The sequence below is a fragment of the Ranitomeya imitator genome, chromosome 7, assembly GCF_032444005.1.
Source record: "Ranitomeya imitator isolate aRanImi1 chromosome 7, aRanImi1.pri, whole genome shotgun sequence".
NCBI classification, from domain to species: Eukaryota; Metazoa; Chordata; class Amphibia; order Anura; family Dendrobatidae; genus Ranitomeya; species Ranitomeya imitator.
Window position 1 is genome coordinate 186,955,154 of NC_091288.1, and position 24,450 is coordinate 186,979,603.

Sequence of the window (24,450 nt, forward strand, 5' to 3'; positions counted from 1 at the left end):
TAAAGGTAACTTCACACTGAACGATATCGCTAGCGATCTGTGACGTTGCAGCGTCCTGGATAGCGATATCGTTGAGTTTGACAGGCAGCAGCGATCAGGATCCTGCTGTGCCATCGTTGGTCGGAGCAGAAAGTCCAGAACTTTGTTTCGTCACTGGATCTCCCGCAGACATCACTGAATCGGCGTGTGTGACGCTGATTCAGCGATGTCTTCACTGGTAACCAGGGTAAACATTGGGTTACTAAGCGCAGGGCCGTGCTTAGTAACCCGATGTTTACCCTGGTTACCAGGGGACTTCGCATCGTTGGTCGCTGGAGAGCTGTCTGTGTGACAGATCTCCAGCGACCACACAGCGATGCTGCAGCGATCGGGATCGTTGTCTAGATCGCTGCAGCGTCGCTAAATGTGACGGTACCTTAAGGGCTTCCTACTATGCCAGAAATGCATCAGTGCTGAGGTTTCGGTTTTAAAATGGATTTTTTACTTTTTCTAATAAAGCTTGAATTTTACCAAGTTGGTTGTTTCGGGGGGGCTACAGCACCCACTGGTCTGCAATCATTGCAATGAGTCCACCTATGCTTCCAGCGTGATCAGCTCCAACCTCCATTCCCCTCTCCTCTTTATCTCACGGGGTCTATATTAGGCAGCTCCTCCCAACACCCCTTGCCCAGACGTTGGTTCCCCGCTAGCATCCGTTTATGCAAGTCTCCATATTCTGCCTCTCGTTACTGACCCGGCCTGCTTACCTGCTCAGTTTGACTTCTCCATCCCTGACTCCGGCTTTGCATTGTGAACCCATGCTGCTTGCCCCAACCTTGGACCGTCTGCCTACGCTTCCGTTTCGCCCTCCTATACCTTGTACCCGCACCTCTGATCGTCCGGTCAGCTGCTGCCCTAGAGAAGTACCTGATGTTTACAGGCAGCCCAGCCTATCCTCACCATCAGAGGCCCTAGTGAAGACTTCACACCCCTCCAGGGTAAGCCTGACCCGTGGTTCAGAGGGTCCACACCCACCAGCGTCACATTGTACATGAGCAATTAACCACGATAATCACTGTGCCCCTACGAGATCACTTCTTTTTTTAAGCCTTTGCAATTCCATGTATTAATTCAGCTCGGACAGGACATTTATTATTTATTATGCATTGCTTATATACATTATTATTATGTCATCCTGGTACTGAGTTCCCTTTAAATTAAGGCAGCGGATTGATGAGTACCGCGTAGGCATGTTATAAGGCAAAGATACAGCAAGCGGCGGTAATATTCACATTTACCCTTTACTGTCAATTATCATAGAATAAGTCAGAAATAAAGGCGGAAAGTGACAACGTAGACATTTCATTTGGTAATAAAAGAAAAAACTACAAATTTTGACACGTTTTGCACAAAAATGTGACCTTTTTCTGCCATTCTTAAAAAGATAAGATGGGAAAATAGACAAGGTTAGCAATGGTTAAGCCAAAGTCGCAATTCTCAGGCCAGTAGGGCGGTGGATCTAATCACAAAGCTGATGTGAACGCAGCTATATACAGCCGTATGTATCTGTGATGAGCACTGTGTGATATACTGGTGTCCACTGCTCCGTATCTGTACAAGGGAAACATGGTGGAAGACAGGCAGCGTTAGGTGGACTTTGTATCTGCTAAAACTGATCTTGAGGGGCGCTGCCGAGCTGAGCGTTTCACGTATGTCCTTTAGTAACCGCACCGGGACTGACAGGTTTAGGAGATTTCGTCATGGGATTTCAGGTACAGGGGTTTGGCTTGTTTCCTCAGCTTCTCCTGGGTGCGCAGGGTTTTACTGTGTGATGCGGTCAGTCCCATCGGAGGTAAGTGAGTCTGAGGGCACAAGAACAGACACAGACAATCCTTTCAGTTCATCAGGCCACGATATTCCGATAATGCCTGGCATCAATAAAAAACGGCGTTCCATCAGAGCAGACCTGGGCAAAGTGTGCCCCGCAGGCCACATCCGGCCCACGGACCGAGACAGCCGAGGGGCTGACAACAGTGGCCCACGGGCCGCACCATGCCCTCCCCAGCCTGTCCGCCACTGTACACTGTCATGTAATGGTGGAGGAGGGGCCACCAACCCCTTCTTCCACCAATCAGAGAGTGAGACAGCTAATGTGATGACGTCAATTTATCGGGTCAGCTGTGCACAGAACGGGTGCCAGGTTAACGTGTTTATGTTTTTTCATGTGTATGGGATGTTTGGCTGGACATGGGGAGGTTATGGGGGTCTTATGCTGGACAACAGGAGGCTAGGGGGGTCTCATGCTGGACAATAGGAGGCTATGAGGGTCTCATGAGGGACAATAGAAGGAGGCTATGGGGGGTCTCATGAGGGACAATAGAAGGCTAGGGGGTCTCATGCTGGACAATAGGAGGCTAGGGGGTCTCATGTGGGACAATAGGAGGCTATGGGGGGGGTCTCATGAGGGACAATAGGAGGCTATGGGGATCTCATGCTGGACATGGTGGTCTCATGCTGGACAATAGGAGGCTATGGGGGTCTCATGAGGGACAATAGGAGGCTATGGGGATCTCATGCTGGACATGGTGGTCTCATGCTGGACAATAGGAGGCTATGGGGATCTCATGCTGGACAATAGGAGGCTATGGGGGTCTCATGAGGGACAATAGGAGGCTATGGGGGTCTCATGAGGGACAATAGGAGGCTATGGGGATCTCATGCTGGACATGGTGGTCTCATGCTGGACAATAGGAGGCTATGGGGATCTCATGCTGGACAACAGGAGGCTATGGGGATCTCATGAAGGACATGGGGGTCTCATGCTGGACAATAGGAGGCTATGGGCGTCTCATGCTGGACAATAGCAGGCTATATGGGTCTAATTCTGGACATGGGGAGGCTATGTGGGTCTCTTGCTGATCACGTAGATATATAGGGGGCTGTGTGGGGCTCTTACAGTATATAGGGGGGCTGTGTGTTTGCTCATACGATATATAGAACGGACTATGAGGCCCAAACAGTAGATAGGAGAATGTCAGCATATTTAATCCTGCTCAATATTAAATGTTACAATTAATATAATAATCATAATGAATATGTTAATAATAATACTGAGCTGAATTAATTTCAGCCTACTGGTTCGTCCCTCCACAACAGTCACGGTCTCTCATGTGTCCCCTCGGAAAAATTAATTGCCCACCCCTGCATCAGAGGAATGCTGATCTTTGGGGGTTTGAGAAGCACACTCCTCTCACAGTCACGTGTGTACACTTTGGTAACTTCATTTAGTGCACCACGGATTCACACGAGCGTATATCACAGTCTGCATACAGACCGTAATGCCCGGATTAACCGCCGCTCTCCCAACTTGCACTTACAGTCTCATAGACACATATGACGCTTTAAATTCGGATCAGCAGAACCGCTGCGAGACCAGATATCGCTGTCCGTCTGCAGACCGTGAAATACGCCCGTGTGAATCCGGCCTTGAGATGCAACCTTGACAATAGCAACAATTAAAATATCTTTCAGTTTTTGCAAAATCCTCTGCTGTAGAACAATGTATCCATGTAAAAAATAAATAAATAGAGAGCAGTGCTAAAAAAAAATATTAAACGCTCCTAAAATAAATGAGCAAATAATATCATTGATAATTATATATATTTCTACAAAAAATACAATTGAAAACAATATCACGGCAAAAATAATATGTGATTATAAAAAGGAATCATTTAAATAAATCTGCAATATGTAGTTATGACCAGCAGGTGGCGATACAACAAGAAGCAAAAAAAAACAATATACTGATTTACCCACAAAGCCGAGACACTGCAAAAAAAACCAAAAAAAAAAAAACACGTTTCGTGGTCAGCTCTCTCAAGGGGTTATCCATGGTTACAGATTAGAAAGAAGCAGTATGTGTCACTGAGGAAATGTGCACACGATAACCTTTTCAAGCAGACTGCCTGGAATCCGCCTATAAAAGTGCTTGATAAATCTGAAAAATAATGAACATATGCACAACAATGTCAAAATGACTTTCTTTGCATGTGTTCCGCCTTTTGGATGATGTCTAAGCCGTGATCTGGATTCCACGCCATCTATTTTATCCTCAAGGCTGCGGATTATTAGTACAGAAATACTTACAGGTCTGGGGTACGGGATTCCATAATGTAACCCAATTTCAATCCGTGCGTGGCATTCTCCTATACACTGATAGATGGTTTCCGTATGTGTTACCTATAGGCACAGAAATAGGGCACAAGCCTTGGTTACATACATGTATGAGACGCCGGTGAAACTCCCTGTGCCCGCAGGAGGTCTACGCCAGGAGGAAGAGTACCCAAAGCCTAAATAAAACGGCTGCTAGTGCCACTGTGAGTAGCCTGTGTGGCCTAACCGTGCCACCATGGCCTGCGGTGTCCCCAGGCTTGTCTCCCATTGAGCACATCTGGGACGTCATTGGTCGGCAATCACACAGGAGCTGCCAGCAGTGGATCTTGATGAATTGCCCAAGGGCATTCAGGGAGGCAGAACTTTCCACTGACAACCATCAATAACCTCACTGATAGCTGCTAAGGCTGTAAGTGTGAGGATTTCTGCATATAGCTCATACTCAATACTGAATAAATTGACATTTTATGAAAATTGTGTTTCCATCCTTTCATCATTTACAGACCAGTAACCTGTCTACCCACCCTGTGATCTCCAGAATTCCAACACTTTTCCTATGTTGAGGAGTGGGTATAGCAGGTAAGCAGTGCACCCAGTGGTCAGACACATGGCAGCACAATGTTAGGTGAACAGCGCCCCCGAGTGCTCAGACACGCAGAAGTGCAACGTCAGGTGAACGGTCTAGATTCTAAAGCCATACAAAAGGGCGTGCTTGTTTTCAATGGGTGAAAAAGATAAAGTCGCACCCAGGAAAACCAAACTCTAGGGCTCTTCATTTTCAAATGATGGATCCTTCTCTCACCAAACGTCGTCTGCCAGGAAAGAGAAACAGCTGACACACATCACGATTCGCCAGTCCCACTGAAATTGGCAGGTGACGCACCTTCATCTTATGGGGGGCTTTACATTCTAGGAGACCATAGGGCACGGAACCACAGCCAAAACCTCACGAGTTTCTGAAAAACTACAAATCCAATGGTGCTGCAGGTATAAATGTTCTAGAATTCTCCAATGACCGTCCTTCAAATTAAAGAGGACCTCTCCAGTCACAGATCTCCAGATCACAGTCTCCACCCTTAGATCTCCAGATCAGTCACAGTCTAAAGCCATAGATCTCCAGATCAGTCACAGTCTAAAGCCATAGATCTCCAGATTAGTCTCCACATCAGTCAGTCTCCACCCTTAGATCTCCAGATCACATCCAGTCTCCAGTCAAAGATCTTCAGATCACAGCCACAGTCTCCAGCCATAGATCTCCAGATCACAGCCAGTCTCCAGCCATAGATCTCCAGATCACAGCCAGTCTCTAGCCATAGATCTCCAGATCACAGTCACAGTCTCTAGCCATAGATCTCCAGATCACAGCCACAGTCTCCAGCCATAGATCTCCAGATCACAGTCAGTCTCCAGCCATAGATCTCCAGATCACAGTCAGTCTCCAGCCATAGATCTCCAGATCACAGTCAGTCTCCAGCCATAGATCTCCAGATCACAGTCAGTCTCCAGCCATAGATCTCCAGATCACAGTCACAGTCTCCAGCCATAGATCTCCAGATCACAGCCACAGTCTCCACCCATAGATCTCCAGATCACAGCCAGTCTCTAGCCATAGATCTCCAAATCACAGCCACAGTCTCTAGCCATAGATCTCCAGATCACAGCCACAGTCTCTAGCCATAGATCTCCAAATCACAGCCACAGTCTCTAGCCATAGATCTCCAGATCACAGCCACAGTCTCCAGATCAGTCACAGTCTCCAGCCATAGATCTCCAGATCACAGCCACAGTCTCCAGCCATAGATCTCCAGATCACAGCCAGTCTCTAGCCATAGATCTCCAAATCACAGCCACAGTCTCTAGCCATAGATCTCCAAATCACAGCCACAGTCTCTAGCCATAGATCTCCAGATCACAGCCAGTCTCTAGCCATAGATCTCCAAATCACAGCCACAGTCTCTAGCCATAGATCTCCAAATCACAGCCACAGTCTCTAGCCATAGATCTCCAGATCACAGCCAGTCTCTAGCCATAGATCTCCAGATCACAGCCACAGTCTCCAGATCAGTCACAGTCTCCAGCCATAGATCTCCAGATCAGTCTCCAGCCATAGATCTCCAGATCACAATCAGTCTCCAGATCACAGTCTCAAGCCATAGATCTCCAGACCACACTGTCCAGATCAGTCAGTCTCCAGACATAGATCTCCAGATCACAGCCAGTGTCTCCAGCCATAAATCTTCAGATCACACTGCCCAGATCAGTCAGATTATATATTTTAGGAGTTGGTTCATTTTATACCGGCTCCACAAAAATGGACAGCGACTCTATGACTCCGACTCCACAGCCCTGGTGGTAACGTAGCTTGTTCTTCAAGGGTGGGGACAATTTGTCTAATCAACTGATTGGTCGATTTCACCGTAGAGAATTAATTCCACACCTTAAAGGGATCCTGTCAGCTGATGCATGCTGCCCAAACTGGCATGTATCAGCCTCTACCTCTGCGATCACAGCAATGAATTTTAACTCTTTAAGGCCATGTTCACACAGTGCGTTTTTTTCTGCGGAACCGCAGCGTTTTTGCCGCTGCGATTCCGCAGCTGTTTTCCATGCAGGGTACAGTACAATGTACCCTATGGAAAACAGGAACCACTGTGCACACGATCCTGAAATTCAGAAAAAAAGCCGCGCTGAACAGCTGCGGGAAAAAAAGTACCATGTCACTTCTTTTTTCGGAGCCGCAGCGGTTCTGCACCCATAGACCTCCATTGTGAGGTCAAACCCGCAGTAAAACCCGCAGATCAAAAATATATCTGCGGGTTTTATTGCGGTTTGTGGTGCCGAACCGTTGCAGCAGGAAGTGCGGGGAAGCGGGCGGAAGTGCGTGGGCGGAGTGTGGCTCCCCCGATCCCACCCCCCCATGCTCCGATGCCCCCCCCGTGCTCCGATGCCCCCGCCGTGCTCCGATGCCCCCCCCCCGTGCTCCGATGCCCCCCCCCCGTGCTCCGATGCCCCCCTCGTGCCCTAATCTCCTCCCTTATACTTACCGGGACTCCCGATGTCCGTCCGGCCATCTTCTCCCTGGGCGCCGCCATCTTGCAAAATGCGGTGCGCCCGCCGAATCTGCCGGCCGGCAGATTCGTTCCAAAGTGCATTTTGATCACTGAGATATAACCTATCTCAGTGATCAAAATAAAAAAAAATAGTAAATGACACCCCCCCCCCCTTTGTCACCCCCATAGGTAGGGACAATAAAAAAATTAAAATTTTTTTTTTTTCCACTAAGGTTAGAATAGGGTTAGGGTTAGGGTATTTTCAGCCATTTTAACCCTAAAAAACTTCCTAGAAAACACACAGACTCTGCATAGAAAACTGCATAAAAAAAACGCATCAAAAAACGCACCAAAAAAAGGACCTGCGTTTTCTGCAAAGAGCTGCGGTTTTTAGTCCTGAAAAAAAGGATGGAAATCAGGAACGTGTGAACATACCCTTATGCTGTGGCGTTTCAGAAAAAAACCAAAACACTTTTAATCACCGCCGTTGACCAAGACACGTGGGTGACTAGTCATACAGGCGGGTCCCCGGTGACTTCTCGCCACCCGCTGACAGTGAGTGATAATCCTCTGCCTATACATGCAAGTAGGCAGAGACTAATCAGTTCCCTTGTATTAAGAGAGGCCGGACACGGCTAATGTGACCACATGTATGTAAATCGCATATTTTTGGTCACGTGCCGGCCACTCCTGGAGAATCCTGACAGTGTGCAGTGTAGATTCACAAGTCTGCAGTCACATACAATGACTACAGACTTGTACCCCAGGACCGGACAACCCCTCTAAAGGACTTGTCCCATAGACATATCACCTCTATAGAGGACAGGTAATAAACGTATGGGGATGTATCTGATGGGACCTCCACCAAAAATGATGTCCAAAGGTCCCTTGTGTGAATGGAGCACTACTGAGCATGTGCGACGACTGCAGTTTTCACTCTCAATAAGAGTGGTGGTCTCACATGCTCACTGCCGCTCCATTCAGGCAGCCCCCATTCCTAGCATCAGAGGGGGTCCCAGCACTCCATAAATCTATCATCTAGCCTGTGGATGGATATATGCCGTTTATGGCACCGCCCCTTTAATTCCTGCTGACATTGGCTGCCGTCATACACATACATGTTTATTTTTGCGGAACAGCGCTCGGGCCTCCTCTACAATGTACCGCCTCTCTTTCATGGTCTCGTCCTCCAGTCCGGATGAAGACGTCCACTTTCTCGCTATCCGGAATATTTTCCGATAGAGGCCGAGGACTTCCTGACGTGTGACGGCCGCCATTATAGAAACATGTATGTCTGGAGGAGAAAGACCGGCATTAGCACAACCAGCGTATACAGTATAGACACAACGGTGACGGCCCTGAATATAGGGGACCCCGTCACCCCAGCTCTTACCCCTCTGACAGGCGGCACAGGTTGTGGTGAGGGCCCTGAATATAGGGGACCCCGTCACCCCAGCTCTTACCCCTCTGACAGGAGGCACACGTTGTGGTGAGGGCTCTGAATATAGGGGACCCCGTCACCCCAGCTCTTACCCCTCTGACAGGAGGCACACGTTGTGGTGAGGGCTCTGAATATAGGGGACCCCGTCACCCCCAGCTCTTACCCCTCTGACAGGAGGCACACGTTGTGGAGATGGCTCTGAATATAGGGGACCCCGTCACCCCAGCTCTTACCCCTCTGACAGGAGGCACACGTTGTGGTGAGGGCCCTAAATATAGGGGACCCCGTCACCCCAGCTCTTACCCCTCTGACAGGAGGCACACGTTGTGGTGAGGGCTCTGAATATAGGGGACCCCGTCACCCCCAGCTCTTACCCCTCTGACAGGAGGCACACGTTGTGGAGATGGCTCTGAATATAGGGGACCCCGTCACCCCAGCTCTTACCCCTCTGACAGGCGGCACACGTTGTGGTGATGGCTCTGTATATAGGGGACCCCGTCACCCCAGCTCTTACCCCTCTGACAGGCGGCACACGTTGTGGTGACGGCTCTGAATATAGGGAACTCCGTCACCCACAGCTCTTACCCCTCTGACAGGAGGCACACGTTGTGGTGAGGGCTCTGAATATAGGGAACTCCGTCACCCACAGCTCTTACCCCTCTGACAGGAGGCACACGTTGTGGTGATGGTTCTGAATATAGGGGACCCCTTCACCCCAGCTCTTACCCCTCTGACAGGAGGCACACGTTGTGGTGAGGGCTCTGAATATAGGGGACCCCGTCACCCCCAGCTCTTACCCCTCTAATAGGAGGCACACGTTGTGGTGAGGGCTCTGAATATAGGGGACCCCGTCACCCCAGCTCTAACCCCTCTGACAGGCGGCACACGTTGTGGTGAGGGCTCTGAATATAGGGGACCCCGTCACCCCCAGCTCTTACCCCTCTGACAGGAGGCACACGTTGTGGAGATGGCTCTGAATATAGGGGACCCCGTCACCCCAGCTCTTACCCCTCTGACAGGCGGCACACGTTGTGGTGAGGGCTCTGAATATAGGGGACCCCGTCACCCCAGCTCTTACCCCTCTGACAGGCGGCACACGTTGTGGTGATGGCCCTGAATATAGGGGACCCCTTCACCCCCAGCTCTTACCCCTCTGACAGGAGGCACACGTTGTGGTGATGGCTCTGTATATAGGGGACCCCGTCACCCCAGCTCTTATCCCTCTGACAGGCGGCACACGTTGTGGTGATGGTTCTGAATATAGGGGACCCCGTCACCCCCAGCTCTTACCCCTCTAATAGGAGGCACACGTTGTGGTGATGGCTCTGTATATAGGGGACCCCTTCACCCTCAGCTCTTACCCCTCTGACTGGAGGCACACGTTGTGGTGATGGTTCTGAATATAGGGGACCCCGTCACCCCCAGCTCTTACCCCTCTAATAGGAGGCACACGTTGTGGTGAGGGCTCTGAATATAGGGGACCCCGTCACCCCAGCTCTAACCCCTCTGACAGGCACACGTTGTGGTGAGGGCTCTGAATATAGGGGACCCCGTCACCCCCAGCTCTTACCCCTCTGACAGCCGGCACACGTTGTGGTGACAGCTCTGAATATAGGGGACCCCGTCACCCCCAGCTCTTACCCCTCTGACAGGAGGCACATGTTGCGGTGACGGCTCTGAATATAGGGGACCCCGTCACCCCAGCTCTTACCCCTCTGACAGGAGGCACATGTTGTGACGGCTCTGAATATAGGTGACCCCGTCACCCAAGCTCTTACCCCTCTGACAGGCGGCACACGTTGTGGTGATGGCTCTGAATATAGGGGACCCTGTCACCCCCCCGCTCTTACCCCTTTGACAGGAGGCACACGTTGTGGTGAGGGCTCTGAATATAGGGGACCCAGTCACCCCCAGGTCTTACCCCTCTGACAGGCGGCACACGTTGTGGTGAGGGCTCTGAATATAGGGGACCCAGTCACCCCCAGGTCTTACCCCTCTGACAGGAGGCACACGTTGTGGTGAGGGCTCTGAATATAGGGGACCCCGTCACCCCCAGCTCTTACCCCTCTGATAGGAGGCACACGTTGTGGTGAGGGCTCTGAATATAGGGGACCCCGTCACCCCCAGGTCTTACCCCTCTGACAGGAGGCACACGTTGTGGTGAGGGCTCTGAATATAGGGGACCCCGTCACCCCCAGGTCTTACCCCTCTGACAGGCGGCACACGTTGTGGTGATGGCTCTGTATATAGGGGACCCCGTCACCCCCAGCTCTTACCCCTCTGACAGGCGGCACACGTTGTGGTGATGGCTCTGAATATAGGGGACCCTGTCACCCCCCGCTCTTACCCCTCTGACAGGCGGCACACGTTGTGGTGACGGCTCTGAATATAGGGGACCCCGTCACCCCCAGCTCTTACCCCTCTGACAGGCGGCACACGTTGTGGTGATGGCTCTGAATATAGGGGACCCTGTCACCCCCCGCTCTTACCCCTCTGACAGGAGGCACACGTTGTGGTGACGGCTCTGAATATAGGGGACCCCGTCACCCCCAGGTCTTACCCCTCTGACAGGCGGCACACGTTGTGGTGATGGCTCTGTATATAGGGGACCCCGTCACCCCCAGCTCTTACCCCTCTGACAGGCGGCACACGTTGTGGTGATGGCTCTGAATATAGGGGACCCTGTCACCCCCCGCTCTTACCCCTCTGACAGGCGGCACACGTTGTGGTGACGGCTCTGAATATAGGGGACCCCGTCACCCCCAGCTCTTACCCCTCTGACAGGCGGCACACGTTGTGGTGATGGCTCTGAATATAGGGGACCCTGTCACCCCCCGCTCTTACCCCTCTGACAGGAGGCACACGTTGTGGTGACGGCTCTGAATATAGGGGACCCCGTCACCCCCAGCTCTTACCCCTCTGACAGGAGGCACACGTTGTGGTGATGGCTCTGTATATAGGGGACCCCTTCACCCCCAGCTCTTACCCCTCTGACAAGAGGCACACGTTGTGGTGATGGCTCTGTATATAGGGGACCCCGTCACCCCAGCTCTTACCCCTCTGACAGGCGGCACAGGTTGTGGTGAGGGCCCTGAATATAGGGGACCCCGTCACCCCAGCTCTTACCCCTCTGACAGGCGGCACACGTTGTGGTGAGGGCTCTGAATATAGGGGACCCCGTCACCCCCAGCTATTACCCCTCTGACAGGCGGCACACGTTGTGGTGAGGGCCTTGAATATAGGGGACCCCGTCACCCCCAGCTCTTACCCCTCTGACAGGAGGCACACGCTGTGGTGAGGGCCTTGAATATAGGGGACCCCGTCACCCCCAGCTCTTACCCCTCTGACAGGTGGTACAGGCTTGGGACACAGATCCCTCAGTATTGGGGGTCTCCTCTATCAGACATTCAGAGCGTTTCCCACAAATAATCCCCCCACATTATCACACGTCCACACTAGTGCACAGCAGATGGTACAACCGGCTGACAACAGGCGTAGCATCACCCGCTTGGTGTCGGACAGTTGCCATGACAACTCTACTGCCCACTGGCGTCTCTCTGTTGTCTGACGGGGCAGGAGAAGGCGCCTGGACAATCCCTTTAAGTAAAACTGTGACCCCCCCATTCACCACAAGATCATAATAATTTCACACCGGGGTCCTCAGTAAAACTGTCCCTTTTGTTGTCCTCCATCACGTGAGCTAAATGCCAGATTAAAACAGCTGATAACAGAGAGAAAATAGCTGCAATTGACGGTGGGGAAAATAAACCTCCGACATCACTGCTGTGCGACTGGCCCCTCTCCAGAAAACTACATCTCCCAGCATGCCCCTGACCTTCCCTCAGCAGGCAACCTCACCGCTCTACAACCGCCGCTCCCGGTGACGTCATCACGCTCGCTCGTCCGTGCGTCCCTTACTAGTGACGTACACGCAGAGAGGCGGTGGTCCTTCCAGTGGAGATGACGTCACTCTTGTGCCTCAACCCCCCCTCCCTCTCTCTGCTTATTCCTACTGTAGCCCGTGACGTCATCAGAAGTGCGCGCCGTCGCGCCAGTGACGACACGACGGGCGGAGAAGAAGGAGGGAGAGGTGCGGACGTCGCAACGGAGACAGCTGACTGGGCGACCGCGGCCCCTCCGGCTCCTCTGACACAATGCGGGAGAGCAGGAAGTGATGCGGGGGCTTCATGCACGGCAGACATGGTGAGAGGCAGGGGGGCTGCTGAGTGTGAGGGCAGGGGGGCTGCTGAGTGTGAGGGCAGGGGGGCTGCTGAGTGTGAGGGCAGGGGGGCTGCTGAGTGTGAGGGCAGGGGACCCCCGTGTAATCCTCAGTTTTCTGCCCTGTGGAAAGGGGCGCCCCCTGCTGTTACCCTGTAGGTCTGTAGGTATACACTGTCTGTGAGGAGGACAGCTCTGGGACTATGACAGTTCTGCTGGGCAATGGAAGTGGTCGGTGTCCTCGTGATAACTATATCCCTCGTAGCGACATATCTGCGCCATTTTCTGTAATGTCCGGTGCGGATCGCTCCGCTGTGACGCCTTCATGTCCGTCTCCAACTTTCACACAAGGGGTTAATCAGGTGCGAGCCCTGCGGTGTGTGTGTATATATATATATATATATATATATATATATATATATATATATATATATATAGCAAAAAAAGTCTTAAACTCTTTGTATTCATTTTCATGGGAAATCCACCTTGAGGAGTTTTTCCATTTTTATTTTTCCTGCGCGGGTTTACAAAAAAAGAAAAAAAAATGTATTTATCCGTTTGTAAAGTGGATCCTGCCTGAATCTGCTCCATACAAGACACCGTCCAATCAAAAGGGTGAAAAAAAAGCAAAAACACTACAAGGAGAAAGATTGTACAGACGCCTTTAAAAAAAGAAAAAAAAAAAAAACATCCAACAGTGAAGTTAGAAAAACTTATTTTATTTTTTTTATAGGCTCAGCGATCTCCTAACACCCCCTTAGGCCATGTTCACACGTTGCATTGTCGCTGCGTATGTTTCTTGCTGTGTCTTACAGGACCAGCAAAGGCTGTGAGCTTTCAGAAATCTCATACACGCATTATTCATTTGTTTTCCTGACACTTCTTTCAGTGCTTTTTTTCACCCATAGAAAGCAATGAGGAAGCGCAAAAAACCCAGCTATGGGGTTTTGCTGCATTTTTGGTCAAAAACAATCTTAAGGAAGTTGCATGGTGGCTGTGTGAGGGGGAACTAAACGTTGTCAGCATGCACAGGAGACAGCAAAAAGGCAGCGAAACCGGCTTTATGTCTGCAGCTTCTTTACTGACGAGAGAGCAGGATTTACCTGCAGAAAAAAGCGCAACGTGTGAACTCAGCCTTAGAGGAGCAGAAACAGAGCAGCCCTTTTAATTGAGGTGTCGATGCTCGGATCTCTGCCAGTCATGGATCTATATGATCCTATAAGGTCATGTTCACGTATTTGTTGTTGTTTTTTTACATCAGTATTTGTAAACAAAACCAGGAATCAGAGGAAAAGTATAATAGAAACATCTGCACCACTTCTGCATTTATCACCCACTCCTGGCTTTGGCTGATGTAAAATACTGACGGTGTGAACGTGGCCTAAAAAGTTTCCCTGTTCATGTAGATGTGATCCCTGGAGTCTGCAGCGACATGTCCTCCTGACTTGTTCCCTTCCCTTGGTCCGTGCCGGCAGTGGTTAAACAGCACAGCAGGGTCCAGTGTGAGTGACTTGTGGTCTATTGTTTGGCTACCAGACCTGAGCCTTTTAGTCCTTGGCTAGCACAGACAGCTCCCAGGCTTGTATCAGCCATGGCTTTGACATTTGGTCTCTTTTTTTCTGCTGTTTTGTGTTTATTCTCCGTCCCTGCCCGACTAGTTAATCACTCACCGAGAACCGGTCCTTTATCTGTTTGTCATTGTGAAGACGAGTTTCATAAATTCTAGAAATAGTTGTCACTTTATAACAGTGCAAAAGGCCACGGAGATGCGGGCACCAGTCATGGGACTACAACTCCCACAGCGGTGTATAGAAAGCTGCCGTCAGGGCGGTTTCATGCGGTTGCTTTCTTTTTAGGACTGATGCAGTGGTATATGGATATATTTTCTATTTTTGGGGGATAAGGGCTGAGGTCTGATGTTGTGCTTTGCAAGTTTTATAGATAAGTCTCTGTAAAATGAAAGAAAAAAAAAAGTAATAAAATTTATGGCATTTTTTTCACACGCCTAAGGCTTAGCGCAGATGGAATCTGTCGAGGCTTTGAGAAATGATGAGTTTGTCAAGTGGAAACTACTTCAGGAAACGTTCCTCGTTTGGGGAGTTTCTGGAGTCTTGCTTTCCCTGAAGTGTTTCTTTATAGAGTTTTTTTCCTTATTTTTTTTCTTTTGCAGCCTTTTGATATGATAGAAAAAAAATAGTCCTTGTGCACCTAGTCTAAGACTGTTCAGAGATTTTTTTTAAGGCCCTCCAAAACAATGTGTTTTTCCAATGGAAACCGCTTCAGGACATACTCTTTTTTTTTTTTTTGGGGGGGGGGGTTCTGTAGTATTTTTTTTTTTTTTTTTTTCTCCTGACGTAGTTGCAAAGAGGTTTTTTTCTTGACTGGTATGTGCACACTGAGTGTTTTCTTTGTTTGTTTTGTTTTTATTGTGGAGTTTTCAGATCATAAGGTTTTCGAGGAGGATTTGGGAGATTGTGCTCCTTTTTATGCTCCAAAAAAATCTTAAACACATTCAGTGTGAACATACCCGAAGTGTGTGTTTTTTTTTGTGTGTGTGTTTTGTGAAAATTGTACATTCACACTGAAGGCATCAAAACTATGAATTAACACATGTGGAATTATATACTTAACGGAAAAGTGTGAAACAACTGAAATTATGTCTTATATTCTAGGTTCTCCAAAGTAGCCACCTTTTGCTTTGATGACTGCTTTGCACATTCTTGGTATTCTCTTGATGAGCTTCAAGGCCGGTTTCACACGTCAGTGGCTCCGGTACGTGAGGTGACAGTTTCCTCACGTACCGGAGACACTGACTCACGTTGACACATTAAAATCAATGTGTCTCTGCACATGTCAGCATGTTTTCACGGACCGTGTGTCCGTTTCAAAAACACGGAGACGTGCCAGTGTTTGTGGGAGCGCACGTATCACACGGACCCATTAAAGTCAATGGGTCCGTCCGTGTAAACACGTACCGCACACGGATTCTGTCCGTGTGCCGTCCGTGTGCCGACTGGGTACCACACGCACCGTGCAGGAGACAGCGCTAGAGTTAAGCGCTGTCCCCTGCTTTGGGTGCTGAATCCAGAATTCATTCCTTCTTCCCAGCAGCGTTCGCTGGAGAGAAGGAATGAAAAATCATGTTTTTTTTTTTTTTTTTTGTGTGTGTTTAAAATAAAGTTCCCGGTCAGCTTCCCGCCTCCCTCCCCCTGTGCGCCCGCCCGCTGGCATTAAAATACTCACCCAGCTCCCTCGAAGCTTCCTCTCAGCGTCGCAGCTTGTCCTGTATGAGCGGTCACTTGGTGCCGCACATTACAGTGATGAATATGCGGCTCCACCTCCCATAGGGGTGGAGCTGCATATTCATCACTGTAATGAGCGGTGCCATGTGACCGCTCACACAGGACCTGCTGCCGGCGCTGAGAGCATACATCACAGGAGCTGGGTGAGTATTTCTCGGCAAGCAGGAGGGCGCACAGGGGATGGGAGGCGGGCAGTGACCCACAAACTTTATTTTTAACACACAAAAAAAAACCTTGATTTGTCATTCTCTCCAGCGAACTTCTGCTGGGGAGAAGGAATGAATGCTGGCTTCAGCACCAAAAGCAGGGGACAGCGCTTAACTGTAGCGCTGTCTCCTGCACGGTCCGTGTGGTCCTCAGTCGGCACACAGGCGGCACACGGCTGCCGCACGTGTGCCACACTGATGTGCTACATGAGCACACGGACACACGAACACGGATAACTCCTGTACCGATTTCTCCAGTACCGAAATTATCTGGACGTGTGAAAGAGGCCTAACAGACATCGGGAGCAGCCAGTCGGGAGCGATTTTTCCCACAGACTGAGAGTCCAGGTAGAAGAAGTTTCCACATGCGTGTCTCTTCTGTTTTTCGGATGAGACTTGGCCATTCCAGTTAATGGGTGCAGATAAAAACGATCCCTTGTAGATAATTTCTTGCATCGGTTTTTTTTTTTTTAATGGATCCAGTGCAATTATTGAACGCTGATATAAAATAGTCACGGAGGAGGATGTGAGAAAGACATATGCATGACACAGGAATATTGCCCCTTTTTCTTTCTTTTTCTGGATGAAAAATGTATGATTTTTTTTTTTTTTTGACCCCGCAAGGCCTTAGGAGGGCAAATTAATGTTTCTTCAGTTGGGGCGTGATTTCTGGGACCCTTGTCAATCAGCTACACGTAGAAGTCATGGCGCTTTCATGGGAAGCTGGAAAGTGACCAATTGTTTAAATCCGTTTTGTTGTGTTAACTTGTGATTGTTTAAAAATATATTGCTGAAAATTTTTTTAAAAAATGATTTTTTTTTAAATAAACAAATAGAAATCTTACAATTTTCATACTGGCCATTGTGGCTTTTTTAAGTTCCTGTTGTTTCAGGAAAAACACATGTCCATAGCTACAATGACGAGAGTCTGACTTTCTTTTCTATTGAAGCATCTAATTAGTGTGTGCAAAGGCTATTGTGAAGGGAGGTGGAGCAGGAGAGCTGTGACATCACCTAGTTGGTGGATTACATGCACAGCGTTCATGTCAGTGGTTACCGCCATCCCGAGGCTTCTGTCCATTGAGTCATATCACAAAACCTCGGCACTATATCACTGGTCGGTGTGGTGCTTGCACCATGAAAGACACAACGACATAGTGACCAGCGATTGGCTGCAGCGGTCAGGTGACATACCCCTATGCTGGGAAACGTTGGGTTCTTGTCTATGTGCTCCCTGTGAAGGAAAAAGTGCAGCACACGTGTGTGATGTATGTAGGTAGCGATGTCTTCTGCCGGTCATCCCGGGATTCGGAGGGGCGTTATATTGGTTGCAGGGGGCCTGGGAATTATCAGGAGGTGACCCGCTGACCCGCTCAATAAAGGCGATTAAATGATTTAACTTTTTTGTCCTGAAAGCATTGAAAGCTCGGTGCCATTGTCGCCTCTGCCAGGAGCGCTGTGTCCTACGGCCGGGTGACCCGCCGCCCCGGCCTCTGCACCATCACAGCTCGCTTTCCCTGGGACAAAGCTGTCACTTTTTGTCACATTCATCCCCTTAATTGCAGCTCCGTTTCTGGCGGTTGCTAGGGAAGGATCGGTGCCAAGTCCTGACAGTCCGCCGCGCCGTGAGACGGAATAATTTCCCTCCACCTAATCTCTCATTAAATACATCAAAAGGGAAACCTAGGTGGGGCGCTGGGAGACGGCCATTCCCATGAAGCATCACCCGGGCCTCCATGCTGCCCTTTAACTGCACATTTTAAAGGGGTTGTATAGATTCGAAAATATGGCTGCCTTTTAGAAATGGCGCCAGCCTGGTTGTTCAGCTTCCGAAAACTATACCTATAATTTGCCCATACACACGCAGAGGTGGGAAATAGCAAGTCTAGTAATGTCCAATGCTGCTTCTCTGCCACTGTCTAGATGTGACTGCTGCAGCCGATCACTGGGCTCAGTGATGGAGATGGCCCAATGATTGGCTGCAGTGGTCAGAAGCTGTTTGCGTGATATCACTGCTGCAGCCTGTCCTGACATACCTGGGGAAGGTAAGTATTGTGGTTTATTTTCCACCTATGGACAATTAAAGTTTAACCCTCGAATGTTTACGGATTGCAGCAAATTCCTTTTAAAATGTATTTGGTGGGTTCTGCATGAATTTTTCCGCCGCTTGCTCTGAGCGTCTTTTATCCACTGTAGCATTAATATTTAACTCCAGTTTTTGTGATCTCGCGTTCTGCAGATGGGATTTTAATACTTTCGCTGCATGATGCAATCCTTTAATGATTTTGCATTTTTAAAGCGAACTCCTGTAACTCTAAAAATCCTCCTAGAAACACCCTACAGGGAAATAAAATACTTAGCCATAGAAATAGGTTCAGCTGTAACAAATGTCACAGGTAGGTGAATACCCTGAGGAATAAAGCCGTGTAATGGCCTCCCCTGGGGGCTGGCTCCCACTGCGCCTCTCCTGCCATCACACCGTGTGGAGAGCTGCTCCGTCCGGGGATGGCATTTGAAGTGTCGAAGCCTCAAAATTTAGGAGACAAATTATATTTTTGTTCACCAGATTAAAAAAAATGCTGTGATTATAACTTGTAATATCAGGAAATTCTTACCCTGGAGGGCGGACGGTTGTCGGCGGCAGCCTTTGCCCTGGAGCAGTGGACGAGCGGCTTTGGTGTCACCAGTCTTTGCCCTGGAGGGGTAGACAGGTGGCGTCTGCTGTGTCAGTCTTTGCCCTGGAGGGGTGGACGGGCAGCGTCGGCAGTCTGTCTTTGCCCTGGAGGGGTGGACTTGCATGTTCTGGTTACCTGCAGCCACCACTAGAGGGAGCACAGGAGTTTACTGAAAACATTTCTTCTTCAGTTAAGATTAAAGATAAAACCAGGCTTAGGGGTCAGAGGTCGGCTCTCTGAGACTGGGCTGCCACGTGTGGAGCTTAGGGATAGAAACTGCAGCTCATTGGATCGGAGCCTTATTACTATGGTGATTAAACAATGTCTGCTGATAGTATATAGGCGTTTCAAACAATGCTATTTTAACAAATCTGATCCCCAAATATGCGAGGTCAAAAAATGAAGAGATCCGTGATATTAAAATATTAGATTTTTTTTTTCTTAATATATACTTACCTTGTAATGTCTTCACATCCTGTTCTGTCCAGATGTGTCCAGGTCCCAGAATTCCAGGCGGCAGAAGTTCACCGACCTGATGGGTGTCTCAATATGGAAACTGCTGCTGGTACCAACCTATTGCGCGGTACACCAGTGGAACACCGTCACACCACACACGTGTGTATATGCCGTACGCAGCCTCTTGCGCGGTACCACCAGCGGAACACAGTCACACACACATTGTATACACTGTACGTACCACACACACTGTATACGCAGCCTCTTGCGTGGTATCACCAGTGGAACACTGTCGCGAACACGCCGCCGCAGGGGTCAGCCGAATGATTCAGTGACTGCCGCCATCTTTGTACAGGAGGAGCGCATGCGCAGTTTTAATGTGACCACTGCTATCTGTCAGCACAAAGATGTCGGCGGTCTGATTTACTGCGCCTGTGTGAATTCCGCGCAGGCGCAGTGAATCATTCGGCTGATCCCGGCGGCAGATGCGCGACGTGTCTACAGGCACAGGAAGCAGATCACATTAATGGGGTTTTCTCACAAGCGAAAGTTCATTTTAAAAATTGTCTGACCGTGTATGAGAGCACATGGGGTATACAGGTCAAAGAAGAGATGAGAAGACGGCAAATGGGGGAGAGAGAAAGCGCACAGGGGGAGACGGCTCACACAGGACAGCAGATGAGGGGAGAACACAGCACAGGAAGGAGAGAGACAGCAGACAAGGGGGATAGCACATGGGGTAGACAGGTCAACGACGAGAGCATAGACGGGAGAAGTCAGCACATGGGGAAAGAGAGAGTGGATAGGTGGGTGAGCACATGGGGGAGAGATTCTGAACGCTGCAAAGCCAGCCCCCATCGTGACATTACCGCCCTCCCGATGTGATAGCATCGGGCCTCTATCTAGTATTCTAGTTAGATCATAAATGTATAAAAAATGTGAAAAGCAGAGATGCCAAATAGGGGACGCGAGGTGTAATAATTAATAATAAAATAAGAGTAATGAACTAGATGGTACTTTTAGTTTACTATGGATATACATTCATCCGCTAAACATTTCCTAATCGCTGGGGGTCTTACTGCCACCAGAAAGGAATGAGTAAAAACATTGATTTCCATGTCCCCTGTTCCAGTAGAGAATGACTGGGATCCTTAGGGGGAGGTTGCACCCTTACACCACCAGCTCGTCACATCCTTTATGTCACGTACATCACACCATGGGCTATTTTTCGCCACTTATTTTGTGACTGGGAAAAATAGTGTCCCTTTAACTCCGTCCTGGCTGCAGATTAGCCGTGTATTGTGAGTGGAGCACAGTGGCCTCTGATTTTAAAATTCTTGAGTGAATGATTCATGAGGCAGACAATGAGCTGCCACAATAAAATGGAGAAGTCGTGGAGCCGCGGTGGGAAGTGACTCTACACAAGGGGTTATTTTCCTGTAAAACCCGGCCTTGATGTACTGACTGCAACATAGATCTTGTGGCAACGTAATGATGGCTTCAGAGCTGCGTGCATCGGGGCGATATGTAGGCACAGGGACTCCCTGCAGCTCTATACTACAGGCCCAAGTGGCTCTGGTCCATAGAGCGCTATACCTCTCTAATACGTGCATAATGGCGCTACACCAGGCTTATCAACAAGGCTTGCTCCCCGTCTCTTCGGTTTGTGCACTTGCTCCCTATCTCTTAGGTGTGTGCACTTGCTCCCCGTCTCTTGGGTGTGTGCACTTTCTCTCCGTCTCTTGGGTGTGTGCACTTTCTCTCCGTCTCTTGGGTGTGTGCACTTTCTCTCCGTCTCTTGGGTGTGTGCACTTTCTCTCCGTCTCTTGGGTATATGCACTTGCTCCCCGTCTCTTGGGTATGTGCACTTGCTCCCCGTCTCTTGGGTATGTGCACTTGCTCCCCGTCTCTTGGGTGTGCGGCCTTGCTCCCCGGCTCTGGCGTATTGTGCGCCTGCCCTTGCTCCCCGGCTCTGGCGTATTGTGCGCCTGCCCTTGCTCCCCGGCTCTGGCGTATTGTGCGCCTGCCCTTGCTCCCCGGCTCTGGCGTATTGTGCGCCTGCCCTTGCTCCCCGGCTCTGGCGTATTGTGCGCCTGCCCTTGCTCCCCGTCTCTGTCGCTTTCTTGCTGATGTTTTTCTCTGTGGCTATAAACACATCATCCCATTATCTTAGTGAGTATACCTGCAGCTGTTTTCCTTGACCGCAGTTGTCGGTATAAGAAGCCGCCATTAATTAATAGGACTAATGCTGGTATAGGAAACATCAATACAAGGCTTTTATTACTTCCCTCATCTTGGCAGCTGACGGGTTTGTTTATTTTTTTATTGTGTGTCCCGTGGCATCATTCTTCATTGCCTGTATCTGTAGCTGCAGGAAGTATTAGGAAAGTGTAACGCTCACATAGGTGTATTACACCAGATCTCCGCCAAGTATCTGACCGCAGTAATGCTGAGGTTACAGAGGCTAGGCGAGCACAGATATGTCCATTCGGTGCTCACTTAAAGGCCCCTTTATTGGGCTAATACAAGCGGTATGTGCAGATGATGTTACGACCGAAGGCCCCAATACAGTTACACGTCTCCTGCTTACATTCACGTGGTGAGGATTGATCAGAAACGATGGCCGATTATTATTGGCCGCATTTAAAAGGACCTCAACGTTTATTCCCGTGTCAGTCACAGAAAATCTGGATATTTTACATTTCGATCCAAGTGAAGAGATCCATATAAAACATAATTTTATTAAATTAAAACATAGTAAAAAAGCAGAAAATGTCACAATAGGGGACACTAAGATCAGACTCAAAAAGGGTGGAAAGGCCAATAATATAAATTATTAGTTATAATAATGCACTAATTCATTGAAAAAAATTTAATCAATAATTAATTATATCTTTATGCCCCCGGAAGAAGCTGGCGGCGAAACGCGCGTCGGGGTGAGGGGATGCTAAGCAGACCTCGGGCAGCAGTGCCACCACGAATTTCTGATCATCAGGTATAATATGCACAGCACTTCTCACTTTATTTGAATGTGTCCCTATATCTGCTCATAGCCTGCCAGGCACCATAGATTACAGTAAACCAGTTTATGTGAATGTTTAATTACATAATAATGGTAGCATTTGCATGCAGATATATAAAAAAAAAAAAGTGCAGTTGAAGTGTAAAGCATGGTGGCAGGGCTAGAGTAGCAGCTTGTACCTTCTGTGCTGGAAGCTGCCATACTTCATTCACTAGACGATAGGTATGTAGCCGTTCCCCTGCACAGTGCGCGGCGGAGGTTAGCTGTGACACCACCTATTGTGAATTGAAGCATACTCTATGGGCCAGGGATGAGGAGGAGGGGGAGGAGATGAGCTGTGACACCACCTATTGTGAATTGAAGCATACTCTATGGGCTAGGGATGAAGGGGGAAGAGGTGAGCTGTGACACCACCTATTGTGAATTGAAGCATACTGTATGGGCCAGGGATGAGGAGGAGGGGAGGGGGGGGGGAGATTAGCTGTGACACCACCTATTGTGATTTGAAGCATACTCTATGGGCCAGGAATGAGGAGGGGGAGGAGATGAGCTGTGACACCACCTATTGTGAATTGAAGCATACTCTATGGGCTAGGGATGAGGAGGAGGGGAGGAGGTGAGCTGTGACATCACCAATTGTGAATTGAAGCATACTCTATGGGCTAGTGACGAGGGGGAGGAGGTGAGCTGTGACATCACCTATTGTGAATTGAAGCATACTCTATGGGCCAGGGATGAAGGGGGAAGAGGTTAGCTGTGACACCACCTATTGTGAATTGAAGCATACTGTATGGGCCAGGGATGAGGAGGAGGGTGGGGGAGATTAGCTGTGACACCACCTATTGTGATTTGAAGCATACTCTATGGGCCAGGGATAAGGAGGGGGAGGAGGTGAGCTGTGACACCACCTATTGTGATTTGAAGCATACTCTATGGGCCAGGGATAAGGAGGGGGAGGAGGTGAGCTGTGACACCACCTATTGTGAATTGAAGCATACTCTATGGGCTAGGGATGAGGAGGAGGGGGAGGAGGTGAGCTGTGACATCACCAATTGTGAATTGAAGCATACTCTATGGGCTAGTGACGAGGGGGAGGAGGTGAGCTGTGACATCACCTATTGTGAATTGAAGCATACTCTGTGGGCCAGGGATGAGGAGGAGGTGAGCTGTGACATCACCTATTGTGAATTGAAGCATTCTCTATTGGCTAGTGACGAGGAGGAGGGGGAGGAGGTGAGCTGTGACATCACCTATTGTGAATTGAAGCATACTCTGTGGGCCAGGGATGAGGAGGAGGTGAGCTGTGACATCACCTATTGTGAATTGAAGCATTCTCTATGGGCTAGTGACGAGGAGGAGGGGGAGGAGGTGAGCTGTGACATCACCTATTGTGAATTGAAGCATACTCTGTGGGCCAGGGATGAGGAGGAGGTGAGCTCTGACATCACCTATTGTGAATTGAAGCATACTCTATGGGCCAGGGATGAAGGGGGAAGAGGTTAGCTGTGACATCACCTATTGTGAATTGAAGCATTCTCTATGGGCTAGTGACGAGGAGGAGGGGGAGGAGGTGAGCTGTGACATCACCTATTGTGAATTGAAGCATTCTCTATGGGCTAGTGACGAGGAGGAGGGGGAGGAGGTGAGCTGTGACATCACCTATTGTGAATTGAAGCATACTCTGTGGGCCAGGGATGAAGAGGAGGTGAGCTGTGACATCACCTATTGTGAATTGAAGCATACTCTATGGGCCAGGGGCGAGGAGGGGGAGGAGGTGAGCTGTAACATCACATATTGTGAATTGAAGCATACTCTATGGGCTAGTGACGAGGGGGAGGAGGTGAGCTGTGACATCACCTATTGTGAATTGAAGCATTCTCTATGGGCTAGTGACGAGGAGGGGGAGGAGGTGAGCTGTGACATCACCT

The 24,450-nt window shown here is 49.4% G+C and overlaps 2 protein-coding genes across 6 annotated transcripts in view; one reads left to right on the forward strand and one right to left on the reverse strand.

Annotated features, from left to right (window-relative positions):
* Positions 1 to 1,261: 1,261 nt before the first annotated feature.
* LYRM1 (LYR motif containing 1) lies at positions 1,262 to 12,632 on the reverse strand. Of its 3 annotated transcripts, none has more exons than XM_069734204.1 (4): positions 12,502 to 12,632; positions 8,321 to 8,496; positions 4,126 to 4,218; positions 1,262 to 1,841 (listed from the first exon to the last, which is right to left on the reverse strand). In XM_069734204.1, exons 2-4 carry the CDS (start codon positions 8,477 to 8,479, stop codon positions 1,725 to 1,727), a joined length of 369 nt encoding a protein of 122 aa, XP_069590305.1. In that variant the 5' UTR covers positions 8,480 to 8,496; positions 12,502 to 12,632; the 3' UTR covers positions 1,262 to 1,724. The 3 variants fall into 3 exon arrangements, with proteins under 3 accessions (XP_069590305.1, XP_069590304.1, XP_069590306.1); XM_069734203.1 differs by having other exon boundaries at positions 12,296 to 12,509; XM_069734205.1 differs by lacking the exon at positions 12,502 to 12,632 and adding an exon at positions 12,413 to 12,435.
* Positions 12,633 to 12,675: 43 nt separating this feature from the next.
* DCUN1D3 (defective in cullin neddylation 1 domain containing 3) overlaps positions 12,676 to 24,450 on the forward strand; it is a 29,034-nt gene continuing 17,259 nt past the window's right edge. For 2 of the 3 annotated variants that reach the window (XR_011314710.1, XM_069734201.1), the window contains exon 1: positions 12,676 to 12,846. Coding sequence is in view for 1 of the 3 variants with exons in the window: in XM_069734201.1 (XP_069590302.1) it covers positions 12,818 to 12,846 (29 nt within the window). In the remaining 2 variants the exon portion in view is untranslated. Of the gene's footprint in view, positions 12,847 to 22,410; positions 22,496 to 24,450 lie in introns of all 3 variants that reach the window. The other variant, XM_069734202.1, reaches the window with a different exon arrangement.

Bases quoted from the DNA above. Each gene is read 5' to 3' on its own strand.
- LYRM1 (XM_069734203.1), bottom strand. From the start codon at position 12,335: ATGGAGGACAACAAAAGGGACAGTTTTACTGAGGACCCCG. The intron at 8,497-12,295 runs GTGTGAAATTAT...TTTCTCCTCCAG, and splicing joins CAGTTTTACTGAGGACCCCG to ACATACATGTTTCTATAATG. The intron at 1,842-4,125 runs GTAAGTATTTCT...TTGTGCCCTCAG, and splicing joins GAATCCCGTACCCCAGACCT to ACTCACTTACCTCCGATGGG.